The sequence below is a fragment of the Alternaria novae-zelandiae genome, assembly GCF_023758075.1.
Source record: "Alternaria novae-zelandiae strain BMP 2774 chromosome Unknown scaffold_2, whole genome shotgun sequence".
Taxonomy (NCBI): domain Eukaryota; kingdom Fungi; phylum Ascomycota; class Dothideomycetes; order Pleosporales; family Pleosporaceae; genus Alternaria; species Alternaria novae-zelandiae.
This window is the reverse complement of record NW_026056962.1, coordinates 1,697,192-1,715,315: the sequence shown is the minus strand read 5'-3', so window position 1 is coordinate 1,715,315 and position 18,124 is coordinate 1,697,192. Positions and strand designations below refer to the sequence as shown.

At 53.4% G+C, this 18,124-nt stretch overlaps 6 protein-coding genes across 6 annotated transcripts; 4 read left to right on the top strand and 2 right to left on the bottom strand.

Moving 5' to 3' along the window:
• Positions 1–610: 610 nt before the first annotated feature.
• J4E88_001597 (uncharacterized protein) lies at positions 611–4,097 on the bottom strand (the record flags this gene model as incomplete). The annotated part of the gene is made up of 5 exons (XM_049395266.1): positions 611–818; positions 876–3,370; positions 3,418–3,593; positions 3,642–3,861; positions 3,915–4,097. 5 exons carry the CDS (start codon positions 4,095–4,097, stop codon positions 611–613), a joined length of 3,282 nt encoding a protein of 1,093 aa, XP_049259130.1.
• Positions 4,098–5,029: 932 nt separating this feature from the next.
• Positions 5,030–7,216, top strand: J4E88_001596 (uncharacterized protein; the record flags this gene model as incomplete). Its single annotated transcript, XM_049395265.1, has 5 exons — positions 5,030–5,221; positions 5,270–5,665; positions 5,714–6,191; positions 6,241–6,335; positions 6,383–7,216. The coding sequence occupies 5 exons, from the start codon at positions 5,030–5,032 to the stop codon at positions 7,214–7,216; spliced, it is 1,995 nt and encodes a 664-aa protein (XP_049259129.1).
• Positions 7,217–7,408: 192 nt separating this feature from the next.
• RPS26 (40S ribosomal protein S26) lies at positions 7,409–8,487 on the top strand (the record flags this gene model as incomplete). The annotated part of the gene is made up of 4 exons (XM_049395264.1): positions 7,409–7,415; positions 7,969–8,130; positions 8,216–8,318; positions 8,373–8,487. The coding sequence occupies 4 exons, from the start codon at positions 7,409–7,411 to the stop codon at positions 8,485–8,487; spliced, it is 387 nt and encodes a 128-aa protein (XP_049259128.1).
• Positions 8,488–8,894: 407 nt separating this feature from the next.
• Positions 8,895–9,673, bottom strand: J4E88_001594 (uncharacterized protein; the record flags this gene model as incomplete). Its single annotated transcript, XM_049395263.1, has 3 exons — positions 8,895–9,230; positions 9,283–9,518; positions 9,649–9,673. The coding sequence occupies 3 exons, from the start codon at positions 9,671–9,673 to the stop codon at positions 8,895–8,897; spliced, it is 597 nt and encodes a 198-aa protein (XP_049259127.1).
• Positions 9,674–10,811: 1,138 nt separating this feature from the next.
• Positions 10,812–14,306, top strand: J4E88_001593 (uncharacterized protein; the record flags this gene model as incomplete). The annotated part of the gene is made up of 3 exons (XM_049395262.1): positions 10,812–13,073; positions 13,126–13,814; positions 13,862–14,306. 3 exons carry the CDS (start codon positions 10,812–10,814, stop codon positions 14,304–14,306), a joined length of 3,396 nt encoding a protein of 1,131 aa, XP_049259126.1.
• Positions 14,307–15,882: 1,576 nt separating this feature from the next.
• Positions 15,883–17,939, top strand: J4E88_001592 (uncharacterized protein; the record flags this gene model as incomplete). The annotated part of the gene is made up of 6 exons (XM_049395261.1): positions 15,883–16,116; positions 16,167–16,367; positions 16,413–16,571; positions 16,622–16,727; positions 16,888–16,985; positions 17,034–17,939. 6 exons carry the CDS (start codon positions 15,883–15,885, stop codon positions 17,937–17,939), a joined length of 1,704 nt encoding a protein of 567 aa, XP_049259125.1.
• Between the last annotated feature and the right edge of the window lie 185 nt (positions 17,940–18,124).

Here is an 18,124-nt window from a genome sequence, read left to right as displayed (position 1 = left end):
TATATCTTCGAGGCGCTTTTGGTGTTTATATCCCCTTCTAGCATAGCGAATCCAGGCCGTACATGGACCGGCCGGCGTTGATGCTTCGAATACATAAGCAATTTGAGGCTTTTTCGTTCCATGATGCTACAAAGGCGATACTGCATATACATTCATATCTCGCTTTGAGATTCTCAGGATTGAGGTAAAGATGTCATTGCGACTCGTGGCGCTTGCAGAGTGAAGGTTCTTGAATAATGGTGGCTCATTTCTCTACACTAAACTGGTCCAGCGTAGTCCATTCCATGGCACGATCGAAGTGGGTGAGGGGACGAAGGGGAACCTTGGGGGGAATATGTGTAAAACCGGACCGGACCTGACCTAACCGCCTAACCTAACCTGTCCTAACCAAAACAAGCACTCCGGCGTGATAAAGATGCTTCTCTATACTTCGCCAGCCTTGCTACCAATGACGAGGCCCAGAGACCCTCACGTCATGCTCTTTCATCGTGTCTTCGTGCTGATGTCATGTCACAATTCCGAATCGAACGCCGCTCATGCATCGTGTCCCATGTGGATTTCCTTCCACAAGTCCATAAAGTTGACCATTTACGAACGGCCTAGTCAGCCTCTAGCTGAAGTAGGCTTGCGCAGTACGCTGCTGCTCTGGTGTCAAAGTCGCGGCAGCCTGGCCAAGATCGGTGCTGGTCGCCTGGATCAGAGCCTTCACGGATGCGACAACGCGGTTCGCGGTCTGTCCTTGCAAAGTTTCGGCCTCCAGGGCTTGCACAACGTAGTTGAAGACCTTTGCGGGTTGAGAGAACACAGCTTGGTTTTGTCTGAAAGATGTTAGTGTGGATCTCATGCATTCGCGATGTGGCGCTAAATTAACTTACTGTTCAATCAGCTGAGCTAGGAAGGCATAGGCGTATGGTGTAGCCTCCTCGTCGTTGGTGATGGGAAGCGTATCCATCCAGGCAGCGGCGACACTGTCCCAGTTTGCGACCTTGCTCGCATTGTAGTGTAGGATCTTGGCAATTGCAGCCGAAGCATTCTCTGTCGCGAAAATGTCGTCGTCCGCGCGAGCGTTTGGTCTCTGTGTAACCTGGAAGAGCGTCTCCAGGGACGCCGCAACAAATTCGGACCAGTTCTCTCCACCCTTGTGAGCTGCAACACCAATTCCGTATACTGCTGCCTGGCGATTGGCAGGGACGTCATCTTGCATACCATCGATGAGAGGTTGGATAATCTGGTCCTTGTATTGCCACGACTCTGGACCACAGAACTCGAGCACATCGTCGTAGATGCAAATCGCCCACTGGCGTTGAGTGGGGTCTGGGTTAGCAGCGGACAAGCTATAGAATTGGGTTAGTTCAGCCCAGTAAGGCAAGAACGCTGTGCCCATGGTCTTGAAAATGCTGTGGAACGCCTTGTTCATGTCTGAGAGGAGCGTCTGGTCGTCTTCTATGGCAAACAACAGATCTTCCGAAGCTTCCTCGCCATCATCATTCTCGGCCTGCTCCTCTAGACGTTCCTTTACGCGTACGTGGTAGTCTTGAAGCACGCTTCTAGCGGACTCAATGAAGGTCGTCATGTGTGCGTTGGTGAGGCAGTTGCGGCCAATGCACTCTAGACACTCGTAGAAGCATTGGTACATCTCGGCGAGGGTATCAATGGCGGGCTCAGTGCTGAGCACTTCGAGGACACGCTCGACGGTGCGGCCCCACAGCTCGCTCAGTTGTGTAGATTCCGGACCGTGGGCCTTCTTGTACGCATTGAGCAGCGCTGGAACACACTTGGCTGATGCCACTCGCACGGGGTCGTGGAAGAAGAAAGCTAGGCCTGGGAGCGCAATCTTCTCCATGATGTCGTTGACGTAGGGCTCGAAAGCGTCCTCTAGAACTTGCGCGTAGATGACAATGAGCTCAATAGCCATGTGTTTGTCGTCAAGGATGCTGGTCTTGATTCCAATAACCTTGCCCTTGAGCGGGACCAACTCCCAGCCTTCTTCATCTTGGATCTGGGCAACTTGTTCCTCGTCGTCAAGAAGTTGGATATCAGCCTTGGCTCCAGCAAGCTCGGTCAGTGGTGGGATGACACCAGCAAGGAAAGGAACAAACTCCCGTCCTAGAACACGGCACATGCGGCCCCAGCAGTGGAGGAGATAGGATGCTTGCGGGTCATCGGCCTCGGAAACGCTGTTCTGGATCCGTCCGAGCAGCTGTACAAGGTTGAGTGCGTCTTGGCCCATCCGGTCCTTGCCGACAGCGAGAGCGATAAGCGTCGCGCACTCCATGGCCTTGGCACGGAGAAGTCGGTATTCTTTGGATTGCTCCTCTTGTAGGACATTGAAGAGAAGAGGCATAAGCGTGTCGTAATACTTGGAGAAGGCAGCCTCTGCGGAGTCCGCAACGGTGGCAATAGTAGACAGGGCCTGTTCCTGTACGAAACGCTTGGGGCTCTGCAGAAGCATGAGCAAGTGGTTAAGCAACTGGTCCAGGTATGGCTCCAGGATGTTCTTCTCAGCCTCCTCGCAGAAGTTGACTAGAGCAGCAGCAGCGTGCGCCTGCACGCGAGGCTCCGAAGACTCCAAGACGGGGATGATGTTGGGGAGAACGACCTGGTGGTACGTCTCTTGCATGGTACCGGCAAAGTCAGTCGACATCTGTCCGACAGCATTGCAAGCGGCCCATCGCACTCGTGGATGGGGGTCTCGGAGCGCAGGCAAGACGAGGTCCAGGACTTTGTCAAGCTCGCCAACCATCAGCTCGCGACAACCCTCGGAGATGGCTGATATCGCCATGAGAGCAGCGTGCCTGTCGCGCCACGCCGAAGAAGTCATCATGCGCGGAAGCCAGTTGAACGTTGGGGGCAGAATGGCTTGTCCACCGAGCTTGTTTGCCAGGCGATCCATACACTGCTCACCAGCCACATGGTTCGAGTCGCTTTCTTCATCCAAGTCTTCTGACACGTTCCACTCCTCGGCATCGTCATCGTCAGCTCCAACGTCGGTCATCAAAGACAGACATTGAGTAACCATATCATTGGTGAAGTTGGCATCCTTCTTGCACATCAGAGGTGCGTTATCCGCGAAGGTCGCCATGAGTTCCAACGCGTTCTGCCGAGCCGTCTCTCCTAGATCCTTGTCCTGGATAACGGAAATGCTGAACTGAACGAGGTCGTTGAACGGAGGCTTGAACATCTTGGGCGCAACTTCGGCAAGGTCGATGAGCGAGATGAGGGCCTTTGTGAGGAGCTCTGCATCGCCAGACTCCTTGATCGGGGGTAGAATACTGAGGATCTCGCCGACGAGAGAATAGTATTTGGACTGGGCCTTCTTGGTGATTGAGCGGAAGAAGGACGCGAAGGCTTCGACGGATGCGATTTTGACCTGTGAGATGTAAGTCGAGGGCTTCCAGGTGCATGCGAAAGACGAACCGATGTCTCGCTGTCGGCAAAACCGCCCTTGAAGGCAGTCAAGACTACGTCCTCATGCTGCTTCTCGATGATCTGCGGGGTTGTCGAGAATATCCTGAAGGCGTTCTCGCGCTGCGCGGGGTCTGCGGACTGGCTTGCCTGGAACAACGCGCCCAGAAGCTCCGGCCATGCAACGCCTAGATGAATTTAGACATGTTTCTGTAGCGTGTCCCGTTTCCTCGTACCTTCATCTGTGTGCTGGCGTGCGAGTTCGGCAACAGCATCTCCAACCTTGGTGCGCACTGAATTGTCGGTCTCGTTGGCGAGGCAATGGAGCAGCTTCGCGCGTATGGCCTCGCGCTCGGGGGCGTTGAGGGTCAAGAAGAGGTCGGCGGTCTGGCCTGAGGGCGCCTTTCGCGGTTTCGACGACTGTCGCCTGAAGATGACGGCGGCGAACGTCCGTGTCTAACACAGCCTGTAAGCTAGAACCCAGGGTTTCTACCGAGCGGGACCCTTACTGAGGTATCCTGCGCCAGCTCGATCTGCTCCGAGAGGCCCATCAAGAGCACCTCGGGCCTCTGAGCAACCCACTCGTCATTCAACTGCTGCTCGGCAGCAGTGCGCTGAATGTTATCCGGCGACTGGAGGCCCTGCAGTAGGGTCGCCAGCGCCGTGTGAACCTCGGCGGGGAGGACAGACATATCGTATACGTAGATTGGTAGTGGAGGGCAGCGGCCCAGGAAGCGTGGTGTTGTTCACAGGCAACAAGGGAATACGGTCGCTTGGTCCCTGGTGGTGCTGCTTGCGGAGCGCGTGTGACGTGTTGGAGCGCCTCTGCTGCAGTGGAACTATGCAGGACGAGGCAGCGTATATCTCGGTGCAGACACGATCTTTCGGCGGCAGAGACTGGTGCTTTGTGTGGTTTCGCCTCAAGTCATTGATCGATGTTTTGGTGGGGGAGAGTGTTGGCCCAAAAAAGTGTGTCACTCCACTCATTGGCCAGCTAGCGTATCCTTGAAGGCTACGGAGCCCTGGAGTACACCGACTCACGGAGCATTCACTGTATGGACCCTGTTGAAACCACCCAGCTGGCTCATATATACTTGAAAACACGATCGACACTGCAAATTCGGCGTAATATCGTGTATACTCTTAGTGAAAGGAAAGATGAATCAATACACGGCTGGGTGCATCGCCAGCCATCCTGTTCATGAGAGATACCATGCGCGTGACCTGCCACGATAGGAGTAGGAAAACCTTGATCTAGCTTCAAGTACGGAGCCCCGAAACCTACAGCAATGCTAGATCCTTGAATCTGTTTACTTTGTTGTAGTAGGCTGTATAGGCGCTGTCTAAGTACAGCCGTCTTCAGAGTAAGCTCCTCCGAGGTTAGAAACACAGGCCATGCAGTAGGACAGACCAGATGGAGCCAGCGCGCGAGCTAAAATTCTGGTCTTTTGCAGGCAGTCGCCCGTAGGCCGAGCAGGCGCATGTGCAATGGCAGCAGGCCAGGGGAAGAGCGGTCTAGCTAGCCTCGTCGCTTGCGCCTTCTGCGTCTACCCTGGCAACCACGACTTTGCTTCTATTGACCCCTCACCAACAACCCGACTTCCACGTCTCGGTCAAAAGCAACATGTCGCATACGGGGACTATGCGCGGTACGCCCAAGCCCAAGAACCAGCACCCGCCCCAGCAATTCCCCCACAGCCCCTCGGGGATCCCGCGACCAGCAGCTCTCGAGACGCATGCTTCTCATGTTGCCCAGAGCGATGCGGGCGGCTCTTCGCTCAGCGCCAGTCGTGCGAAAATGTCGAAGCGCGACGACGTAAGCTGCCCTGCTCGCCATGGACTGCCACATACTCATGATGCCTAGGCCATCCGCCGCAAGATCGAAACCGACCTGAACAAAAAGAAGAACCCCAGCGGCCGCGTGCGACCCTCCAAGAAAGCCCCGCCTGGCACCGTCCTCGCCCTGAAGCCCTCCCCCGCGCTCCAGATCAAGCCCTCCACCTCAGTCGCCGAGGCTGCGCAGTTGATGGCAGCTAAGCGCGAGGATTGTGTCCTAGTTACCGACGACGATGACCGTATTGCGGGTATCTTCACGGCCAAGGATCTGGCCTTCCGCGTCGTTGGCGCCGGCATCAAGGCTCGCGATGTCACCATCGAAGAGATCATGACCAAGAACCCCCTCTGCGCAAAGACCGACACAAGTGCGACCGATGCTTTGGATCTCATGGTCAGGAAGGGCTTCCGCCACCTTCCCGTCATGGTATGTTGGGTTATAAATATGCGTCGCGGGTGAACTGACGTGGGATAGGACGAAAACCACGACATTTCCGGTATCTTGGACATCACCAAATGTTTCTACGACGCCATGGAGAAGTTGGAGCGCGCCTACGCTTCCTCGCGCAAGCTGTATGATGCTCTGGAGGGTGTGCAGGCCGAGATGGGCTCCAGCCAGCCGCAACAGATCATTCAGTATGTCGAGGCTATTCGTCAGAAGATGTCTGGTCCTACTCTCGAGTCTGTCTTGACTGGCCTGCCCCCAACAACCGTATCCGTGCGCACTTCTGTCAAGGAAGCTGCGTCACTCATGAAGGAGAACCACACAACCGCTGTTCTGGTGCAGGACAATGGCTCCATTACCGGTATCTTCACCAGCAAGGACGTCGTCTTGCGTGTGATTGCCGCGGGGCTCGACCCGATGACTTGCAGTGTCGTACGAGTGATGACTCCGCATCCCGACTTTGCGCCTATGGACATGAGCATCCAGTCCGCTCTGCGCAAGATGCATGGCAAGTGGTCCAAATCTACAGCTCTTCGAACAATTGCTGACTATTGCAGATGGTCACTACCTCAACTTGCCTGTCATGAGCGACGCAGGGGAGATTGTTGGAATGGTCGATGTTCTCAAGCTGACTTATGCCACTCTTGATCAGGTAGGCCCACTTCTGCTTGTCAAAGTATCATTGCTAACTCCTTCAAGATCAACAACATCAGCACGACCGACAGCGAAGGTCCCGCGTGGAACAAGTTCTGGCTGTCTCTAGACAATGAGACCGAGTCGATGATGTCAGGCGAGGGTGGGAGTCGCGTCCACGACCATCGCTCCTACGTCTCCCACCACGATCGCCCTGGCCTAATGGATCGTGGCGATAGCGTACTACCCAACGAGTCTGCCTCTCATCACGGGGACTCACCAGACGCATCTGCTGTCGCCAGTATTCCTCCCTCTCATATGGAGGACATGCCGTTCCCATTCAAGTTCAAAGCCCCAAGTGGTCGCGTTCACCGTCTGCAGGTCGTTGTATCCGCTGGTATTGAAGAGCTCATCCACAATGTAGCGAACAAACTTGGTGGAGAGGTTGAGGCCATAGGAGGCGTACCGAGCTTTGATGACGGCAAGGTTTCCCGAGGTGGCTTCGCTTTGAGCTATCTCGACAACGAGGGAGACACAATCTCCATCACCACCAACGACGATCTTGTTGAGGCTGTCAGTCTATCCCGCATGGCACATCGCGAGAAGGTAGATCTCTTTGTGCACCATCCTGAAAAGGCACCAATGTCTGCCGAGGTCAACCCACAACCTGCGCTGCCCAAGCCTGTCACACCGCCTGAGTCGTCTCTTCGCGAACGTAGACAGTACTTTGATGAAGAGGAAGAGAAGCCTAGATCACGAGGCCGTAATCAGCCAGTACCTATATCGCAACAGCCAGAGATCATTGCTGGTGTACCAAACGACCTTCTCCTTCCTGGAGCTATCGGTGTACTAGCTGTTGTCATCGTCGGTGTGTTTGTGCTTGGCCGCGCCAGTCGGTAAGACTTGGGTGGACGTTAGGTAATTTGTGTTGGAGTATGAGCGAGAATGCATTGTTTCCTTTGTAATAACCTGATATCCCATAGATCCCTGGGTGTTTCCTAGCAGTTTGGCAGTCAAGATTGAATACATTTTACTTCCACCTCCTACAAGGAAAATTCTGAACAGGTCTACAGCCTACATTAAGGTGAAAACATGCAAAGTAGGCAACCTAACGATAACGTAGGCCTTGGGGTATGCCAAGTTTAACTTTAAGTAGTCACACGTCCCACGGAAATACGCTGTCGTTGTGCTTCCTTTCGGGAACACTATTCAAGTCGTCGAAGAAAGAAAGAACATTCACATCATTCTCATGATGTCCTCGAAGCTTTTATGACGGCGGGGGAAGAACTTCGGGTAATCAGTATAGTTGGTAGCGTAACATACTGGTCCTTGCATGATTGCCAAAGCGCCCTTTCAACAGTGAACGCGTATTCTTACTTTCCAACAATAGAGACAATAGTGAAATTTAGAATCCCTTCAGATTTTGTTTTCACTTTTACGGTGAAGTTGCGAAGGGTGCTTGGGTCGTTGCGGCTAGCGCGGTACGCCAAGAGATAAGATTAGATCCGCTTAAGCGAATTTCGTCGACACAGTGCGCGACGTCAGGAAGGAACGACTCTCACGACAACACCCCCACCGCTGACTTCTAGATACATCTTCAGTACGCTCCCCGTGTTCCCTCAACCCACAACTCCGCTCACACAACTCGATAGAATCAGCAGCCATGGTTAAGAAGCGAGCGTCCAACGGCCGAAACAAGAAGGGTCGCGGCCACGTCAAGCCCATCCGTTGCTCCAACTGCTCGCGATGCACACCCAAGGACAAGGCAATCAAGAGATTCACCATCCGCAACATGGTTGAGTCCGCTGCCATCCGTACGTCTCCCGGGCACGCTCGCACCGCGTCACACTACACAACAGAAGGGGCGGCATTGGGGAATTGAAGACTAACGCCACGCAGGTGATATCTCCGATGCCTCCGTATTCCCCGAGTACACCGTCCCCAAGATGTACCTGAAGCTCCAGTACTGCGTCTCCTGCGCCATCCACGGCAAGATCGTCCGGTACGTTGAGCCCGCACGAGGATTCGGCTGAGCCCATGTCTAACACACTCGCAGTGTCCGCTCGCGCGAAGGCCGCCGCAACAGGGCCCCTCCCCCAAGGGTCAGGTACAACAAGGACGGAAAGAAGATCAACCCCAACCAGGCCGCTGCTAAGACTACCACTGCTTAAGTGGAGTGTGGTTCGAAAACGGAATGATCATGGCGCTTGGTGTGGGGTCTTAGGGTTCTTTCGGAATGTCATACTGGAAAATGCATGATTCCAGAAGGAAGGGCAGACTAAATGACGAATCATGGTTAATGCTCGCTCGGATTGCCTGCCTAAGCAGCACCGAGAGCTAGCTATGAACTTGTAAACGAATATCCAAGTCGACTTGCACCAACCCTACGTTTGCTGCGGTGATGTTACGTTGGGAACTGACTACGCATAAGGTCCTGATGATCGAGCTCACTCTGCGTTCACAGTGGGTATGCAACCTAGATGGCATTCCAAACATGATGAGGAACTGCAATATCCCATGCTCCATTTCGCCAATTCTAGCCAATTCGTTGTCCCAAACATCGTAGAATGCCGTCATTTTAGTCGTTCCGCTTCTTGCCCTCGCCCAAATCACCCCCATCTTCGAGACTCTTTCCATTCGACGGCTCGGGTTCGGTTGTTTCCCAGTCTTCCGCGTTCTCGTCCCATCTTTCAAGCTCCTCGTCCACTGTAGTCCTGACAACACCAGGTTCCTGACCTTCGGGGTTCTCGCCCAACTCAATATCCCGCTCCTCGTCACCCGCGACGGCTGTATATCCGCGCGCAGCCCGTTTGCGCTCGAGCATGCGCTTGTGGTACCAATTGCATAGGCCGAGAGCGAGGAGCGAACCGAGAACGTTGGCTACGATGTCGTAGTAATCGAAGTCGCGATGTATCTTGATATGTGTCAGCTTCTTGTACAATTGTTCCTCCCATGTATTGACTCACAGGCAACAGCCCCTGTACGACCTCACTTGCGACTCCCAGACCAATCGTGCACACGGTAAAGGTGAGCTGCAAGACCTTCCTCCTACTCGTTTCTAGTATCCAGTAAAAGCATAGTGTGAGTAGGAAGAAGGCGATGAAGTGTAGTGCTTTATCCGATTGCTTGTATGAGGGGATCTTGTAATCGGGTGGGGAGAAGCCGGCGCCGGCGCTGATGAAGATGAGGGCTACGAAGGCACCTGTATAGACATTAGCTTGGTATGATACGGAAGCAGAGCGCAAGTTCGAGGAACACGTCCATTCCCAGGTTGATTGCTTGAGCGCTGTGCCTCGAGCTCTCTGACGTATGAAACAGCAAGTGCGACCTACCAGCAAATGGCTTCCGGATGCGCATGGTGACTTTGTACAGCAGCGGCTATAAGCACTCGAGGAGCATTTCCAGCCCTAAAGATCGGAGAGTTGCAGTCAGCGGGCGGCAAGAGCTACCAAGCGTCGTTATGCGGCCACAAGCTGGCATTCTGGCGGAACTGGCTTGCAGAAAGCGACTAACGGCTTTTGGCATTCCCGCTGTCGATCACGTGTGGAACCTGTGAAAATCGACAACCTAGGAAGCTGCGGGTAGGGGCGGGTACAGTAGTTTGATTGACCCCAGGTCTGTGATCTGTGTACCTGGCGCTATTTCTGCTTTTGAGGTTAGGTTTGGGATGGAGAGTCTCGGCTGCCAGGGCAGATGCGTGAGAAGCCTTCCTCGATGGTGCTGCATTACTGGTACGGTAGGTGTATATCTGGAAACCTAATCGCTCTGAATGATAACTCGATGATACACGGTGTGCGACTATCATGTAGCATAGGTAGGGCTGTAGGTTTTCTGAGCTGCATATATGATGTACCCCAGAGGTACTCGGGTGTCGTACCGACGGCAAGCATACCTATGTAGCATCATGTCTAGCGAATACCTTCGGGCCACTCTTTAAGGACTTGCAAGGACAAGAACAACAAAAGTCATCGAAGTAGTTCCCTGTGCTGGCCCACAAGGCGTGCGATACTTCAAAGTTGGCAAGTAAACATAACCTAGGTACCCCCTAGGGACACGGTCGGAGCCAAGTCAGTGCGCGCAAGACGATCGAGGATAAACCGAAGACATTGACGTGATTGTAATTGATTCTGATGATAGAAACACTGCGACGCGTACATACAGCAGTCACAGCATTTTGATATTGGGAAGTAGGTAGGTGACGCGGGCCCTGGACTGCGCAGAACGCTAAGGCGGCTGGACGAGGAATAGCCCCCATCCACCTACAACCCTAACACCACGTTCGTTCATCAAAGGCCGTATCTGTGGCCATCAAGACGCGAGCCCCAATACCCTCTTCCATCTCGCAGTCATCGGCAAACCTTTCGCTCGACCGGTAGCTCCTTCCATGCTTGATTTTATCGCGTTGCGACACCTGGACCAGTTGGGACGTCGCCCTCTGGTTGCGCCTTCCCCGTAGGTCGCGAACCGCCAAGACCCCCCACAGCCGACGACGACGATGTCCTTCAGCGCTTCCCCATATCCTCCATCATCGCGAGAACGCCCAAGCCATGCCCGCTACCTGCACCAACCGCCCAACGCGACTCGATTACGCACCCCCAATGCGACGCTGAATGATGAGGCGGCCATGTCAAACGCCTCCAACGCGATCAACATGGGGGACGGAGACATGGTGGGAGAGGAAGACCCCCGCGCGGCGCGATGGCGCGAACAGTTTCTACGCACAGAAGCGCGTCTCTCTGCAGTGATCGGTGGCACGTACGAGGGTGATGCTGTTGATGCCCTGGACAACGAGCCGCGCCCGTCATCCGGGGATGCGGCGGCGCATGACGCGCGACCGGCCGTCACCCCGAAGAAGTTAACCCGCACAATCGACGAAGACGACTATGGCGACGATGAAGACGACGAAGACGAAGACGATACCCGCACCTCGCCGCTACACTCAAAAGGCGCTGCCAATGGCGCTGCTGCTGCCGCTCCCAGCACGCCAAGCCTCCTCCGCGTTCCTTCCATATCGAACAAGTCAGGTCACGACCGGACCGGGACACCTTCGTCGGACCACACAAAGACATCAGACGATGTGCGCAAGAAGCTACAACAGGATAAGATTGCGACCGAGGATGCGGCCAGGCGGAGCTTCCAGACAATGTTCTACTCGTTGGAAAGTGATCGTGACGCCATGCTAGAGCAGCAGAAGCTTGACGAACTCGACCGTCAAGTAGAGATAGAAACGTCTGGAACGCCTGCGAATGCACCTCCCAACAGCGTCGTCGTCGCCCCCCAGCAAGGCACTCTCAGCACCACTAACCTTGGCGCGTCCAGTCTCACACTCAAGCACCTCATCTCCCGTATCGACGCACAAAGAGACAAAGTCCATGCGACCGATGCGCAGCTCCGAAGCCTTATTAGCGAAGTCCGTAAGAACAGGAGTAAATGGGCAAACGAAGAACGTGTTGGACAGGAGGAACTATACGAGAGTACAGAGAAGGTCCTCATGGAACTCAAGGCTAACGAGCATGCCCACCCCTTCCTTCAACGCGTCAACAAACGAGAGGCACCGGACTACTACAACGTGATTAAGCAGCCCATGGATATTGGTACGATGATGAAGAAGCTCAAGCAGCTCCAATACAAGTCCAAGAAGGAATTCGTCGACGACCTTATGCTCATATGGTCGAACTGCTTAAAGTACAACGCGGACCCAAGTCACTTTCTCCGGAAAAAGGCACTACACATGAAGAAGGAAACCGAGAAGCTCGTACCCCTTATCCCGGACATCACTGTTCGCGATCGTGCAGAAGTCGAGGCAGAAGAACGGAGAATGCGTCATGGCGATGCAGATGCCGACGGCGCCGACGACAGTGAAGACGAGGAACCTATCATGGCTTCACGAGGACGAAAGGCACCAAGCAAGGGAGGCAAAGGCTCAAGTACAGCAAGAAAGGCCCCTCCAGCAGGTCTGGAGGACACACCGGGACCGGAAACAAAACCATCAGCTCCATCTCTCAATAACGCCGTGTCCAATCTTAAGAACGAGTTTCTTCGAGCAGACTCCGAAATGGAAGGCAGCGTCAACGGCTTTTCGACACCTCCCCCACCCGGTACATTGACACCGTTGGGACCGAACAGCATTTCGCGAAACGGCGTGAATGGTAGCCAAGCCGACGTTTCGGAGGCTGACGGCACTGGTATCTCGGTCAGTGATGTTCTGGAAGAGGATGCTGATCTGGATGATCTGGAATACAAAACATGGAAACAAGTGACGAAAAGAGATCGAGCAATCATCGCGTCAGAAAGGCATAGACTGTTCCGTGACGACCACCTACAGCCAGATGAACCTGCTATTCTACGCACAAAAGCTGGCATGAGAAGATGGCTACGACACCGAAAGCAAGCTATCGAGGAAGAAACTGCAAGCGGGGCCGTCTCCGCTCCGGACGGAAAAGACGGCGTTCAGGCCACTGCTGGTGAGTCACTCGCCGAGGGCATCGAAGGGGAAGAGGAGCGCCAGATTCCGGATTACTACGACCCTGTGTGCGCCATTCCTGACCTTTCTGAACGCCTGCAATGGGTTGAAGACGCCGAGGGCTATGTCATTCCTCAGGCTGAGGAGTACATGCGTATTCTGCCAAAGGGGCAGTTCGTATCGCCAGACAGTGCTTTGGTTCACAAGTTCGATGACAACAACCACATACTGCAAGAAACCAGGAAGATATGCGCAAAGATCGGCATCGTCAAACAGATGCAGATCCAATCGCAGGTAAGTTTTTATCCGAAATTCGAAGGAATATACCGACCGCTAATTCATATAGCTATACCAAAACCAGTTTCAACGATATGAACCGCAACCTTTCCACGAGGCAGACATCGAGCCAACAGTCACATCCGAGGATGGGCCGATCATGGCCCCCTATGTCTGTCGCGCCGCCTTACAACGCAGCGTTGGCAAAGTCTTTTATCATGCTGGTTTCGAAGAGTTCCAGCCATCAGCTCTTGATGCCGTTACTGACATTGCGGCGAAATTCTTCCAGAATCTTGTTGCAAGTCTCGGGGTATATCGCGAAACACCGAAGATGAAGTCAGATGTCCCCATCACTCTTCCTAACGGACAGGCTACAAGCTGGACACCACGCTTTACTCAAGAAGAAGCTGTCCTTCACTCTTTGCACGCGAATGGTGTCGATCTTGAGTCTCTCGAGACTTATGTCAAGGACGATGTTGAGAGGCTTGGTACCAAGCTCGGTGGCATGCATGATAGGATGCGGTCATACTACGCTGAACTCCTGCGACCAGCTATGGACAACGCCGGTGCTGACGGGGCCGGTGCCTTCAACGACGGTAGCGAGCAATTCGTGGGTGGAGACTTCGCAGAAGACATTGGCGAAGACTTCTTCGGTTTCAAAGAGCTCGGTCTTGACATCGAGTTCGGACTTACTTCCAGCGTCCCGTTGCATCTACTACAGAACAGGGTGCACAATGCATATGCCAGGCAGGACAATAGGTGTGTTTCGCGATATGCTTTGATGAGGTTCTTACTAATATTCACAGCAATATTACTACTACTGGTGTCATTATGCCTGAGCCACCGAAGTTCGAGCCTGTCACCGTCCAGACCGCTGAGAACCAGATTGGTCTTCTCCAAAGTTGGCTCTTGGGTAAACTCCATGACAACAACAGCCAGCCGCTTGTCGAGGATGATGATCTTCCTCCGAAGCAGCGATTCCCTAAGCCACGCTTGCCACCTACAGGCAAGATCTCCAGTCCTCGGAAACGCCCTCTCAGAGAGCAGCAACAAATGGCTCGTAAAAAGCGTAAGCTGGACGAGGAGAAGGATGACAATGGCAACGATCAGGGTGGCTTCATGAAGGGCATTGGTAAACCCATCGGTAAGCTGAAGCTTGAACCGGTGCAAAGAGAGAATCATAGCGTTCAAGAGCCAGAGAAAGAGGATGGTAGCGCGCATGGCATGCCGAGCCCACCCGAATCTTTCTAGGAGCATTGCTTTGGAGGGTTGAACCGGCGGATCCTCTACCGCTATGATCTCCAGTAATTTCGACTTTGCGGCACTCATTCTGGGTTTTGAGAAGCAGTCGTTCGCATTCATTGTTTCATTTATCGACATATCTCTATCCTGTCCGCTTTTTCGACGACTGCTTTCGGCCAACTCTGCGCCATTGGTATTCATTTCCGCAGATCGGACAAGTCCTTATGGCGTTTGTAAATTTTCCTTTACCTTGCTCATCATATCCCGGTGGGCGCAAATTTGTCTTATTACACGGGGAAGGCGGTAGGGCTCGTCCTTGTATACCCATCCTGCATTATGCGCAGTGGCCTTTTATGCATTTTTCCTGCTCGCGCGTTTGCGACGCCAGTTTGGTCTCATGATGGACTAGCTTTGGGCTTCGTTTTTTTGCTCTTTGTATATACCAGGCCGACGAGATTGGGGATGGCACCACGGCATTCATGAGGCTTAAGATATCTCAATGCTACTCTTGTGGCATGATCACGTTATCTGTTTGGTGTGTGACTTGGATGACTTGTCGCTGACGAGGTGATGCAGTAGACGTAGAGTATAAATGCAATAACTAATATGATATGCAACGACGCAGCTCGAATCGCATTCAATCGCTATCGTACCCGCTGTGGTGTGTGATCGCCAACATGCTGAGATCGTACTACAGAATGGGACTGCGCAGACAATATAGGCGGCTGTCACATCATGAACAAGAAAAACCAAATGCATACGGGGAGCGAGCCAGCGGGTCTCGAAGCATGCGCTTGGACATGACTTCCTTTTACCACTGCTGTACCTATCGCGGAACTCGGCCGCAGTGTGACCCCCAAGCTTACAGCAGTAAGTACATAGTTCCTTCGAGATTTCATAGCAGGTACTCAGATCATGATAAAAGTTCCGGTAGCGACGCTTACCTTCTTAAAACAAGTAGCAAGACAGATCACAACATCAGTAATCTCGTTAGAGCACTCCCAAGGAGCACGCAAGTGCTAAAAATGATGTAGGTGAACGTGAAAGGTCGTATGCACCAATGATGCGCAGCCAAGCCTCCAATTTTCACGATGAATGCTGAGAAGGGAAACTGGTGTTGGTGATACACCTCGATTCCATCAGTGGTCGAGCTCAAATTTGAGGTCCGCGCGCTAATAACAAGCCCATCCCACTGTCCACACCTCCCTCCACTTTGAGCGACATCAGCATCATAATTCGACCCAGACTTCAATAACAGTCAGTTGCTTATCTTCGGTAAGTAGTTGCCGCGGGCCGCTTTATCGCCTGGCGACTTTGAGAATTCTAAGCTAAGGTGGCACCAGTTGACCAGACGTGGATCATCTCGGACTTGGATCTCTTCTGTAACTTAACTTCCTCACAACAACCATCAACCTCGCGCGCATCTTCCCGCGCCACTTCATTCCATACTTCTAGTCAACCCAATCTTTTATTGCGCATTTTTGCGTCCGCATCTTCAACCGCGTCAATTTCTGCAACCTGTTCTTGCGCTTGTCACGGCCGCCGCTCAACCTTGGCTGCCATTGTGTCTTTTTCTCGGTTCACCATGGCTCCCAACGGCCACGCGGCATCTGGAAGGAAGAGTACCCACAAGTCTAGCGACAGCTCTCCCGTTTTCTGGGAAGACAAGCATGGTCACCGGGAGTTCATGGATTGGAAAGAAGCAAATCAGAACGGTCCTTCCCCATCATACGAGGAATGGGTCGAGTCTCAAAAAATGACTGGTGGTCTCTCGCTATACTACACAGCGCTGAGCATGTTTGAGGAGTCTGATTCAACTGTAGGTCATTGTCATAATGAGCTAATTATACCGTATGCTAAAAGTTCCAGGACGAAGAGGCCCCACCTGTCAAGGCCAAACCTCAAGCCACCAAGGCTCGTGGCCAGGTCGGCCGGCCAAAGAAGACTGCGGCTGCCAACGGCAACGGAGCGTCACGGGCGGCAGAGTCTGCGACACCGTCGGCCGTGGCCAACTCGGAAGACCAGAGTCCGTCTGGCAAAAAGAAGCGCAAGGCGAGGAAGAAGCCACTCGTGAGTACTGTTCGCATACTCTCGTCCAGCTACTGACAAATCTAGTCCGATGAAGTCATCGCCTCGGCGAGCGACGAAGGTGAAACCAGCAAGGACTTGGGGGCGTCGGTGCCCGGGGCAGAGACCGCGACGCCAACAGTACCAGCCATCGCCGTCAATGGCCAGCGCAAGTCTTCTACTCGAAAGGCCAGGAAGAAGCCTATTGTGAGTTTCATTGTCTATTCGCTACCCAGTATGCACTAACCTGCCCATAGTCGGAAGAAACCATCTCGCCCGAAGATGAGCTAGAGGACCCGATGGAGACTACAATCGATGAGGTCGCCGCATCTGCAATCGTGTCTCCTCTTCCTGTTCGATCTGGTATGTGAATTTTGGACCCATTTTTGAATGTTAATTACCCCACCTGTGTAGTTTTTTCATATCTACCACATACTGGCCGTGCCGAACCTCTTTGTGCTTTGACATTTCACGCGAAACATTGCTAGCTAGTCTGTTGTGTTTTTGCTAAAACATGTCACAGCTCCGAAATCGTCAACCGCAGCAACAGCGTCAGAGACACCGAAGAAGAGCCACATCCTCAAATTGAGCACCAGAAAGACACCGAAGACGAAGACTGCCGTAAGTACTCGTCTTTAGGTTCACGGTTAATATGCTAACCTGTTCAAGTCTGAAGATTCTGCTATTGAAGGCGGAGCCGCCGAGGCAGGTGCTCACACCGAAGTCACGCCCACCAATGTCGCAGAGGCAATCGAGTTGAATGCCACCTTCAACAGAACCGTCACACCCAGCGCTAGTAGTAAGATGGCTCAAGATGTTGACTCTGCTGCGGCTTCTCCAGATCCGACCACTGCGTCAGCAGGCTCCACTCGACGCGGACTGCGGACACGAAAGCCAGCACAGCAGAGGCCATACTACCACGACTCGCAGCTGTTTGAGGATGTAGAGCCCACAAACGGGGACGCCCAGGAATCAAATAACACATCACCGACTGCAGAGGGCAGGAGAGCGTCGGTGGCGTCGATCAGTAGGAATATAGATGACGCCCTTCTGGCTTCGCTAGATGAAGAAGCCATGGCTTTGCTTCAAGAGGAAACAGAGCCGGAGCCTGCAAAGCCCAAGCACTTCAAGGGCAAAGGTCGGGCGTGGAAGAAAGAAGGGTCCGACGAGGACGAGGAGTTCTCTTTGGCTGCCAAGAAGAAGGCTGCTAAAGCAGCGAAATTGAAGGCCAAAGGACAAATCCCAAAGAAGCGGGGCAGACCTAGGAAGAGCGGTCGGTCTGAGGAGCTCATCGATGAGGAGGACGAGGACAAGGAAGCGGTCAAGCGGAAGCGACCACCACCGCGCAAGAGCGCGTTGTCTGAGGAAGTCATCATCGAGAGTTCCGAAGACGAGGAAGTGAAGGAGATGGAGGTTGAGGAGTCTACAACACCCAAGTACACTCCAAACAAGTCCTACACCCCACAGGGCTTGCCGAATTCCATGTCCAAGGACGACATTGGCACCAACGGCGACGCAGAGCTCGGCGCTGATGACGAGCCGGAACCCGTCAGTCCTTCCAAGAAAACCGCTTGAGGTAGATTTGAGGAGTTCAGTAAGCTACAACATCCTGATCAGCGGGTTCTCAGAAGCAAGCTAATGCGTTGATAGCAGACAGGCTTTACGATTGAGAGTCGAGATGGTTCCCACATTTCATTGTCTCTTCCCTGTGTAGCATATTCAGATGGGGTGTATCACGGTGTTTGGGTAGAGCTATGGGA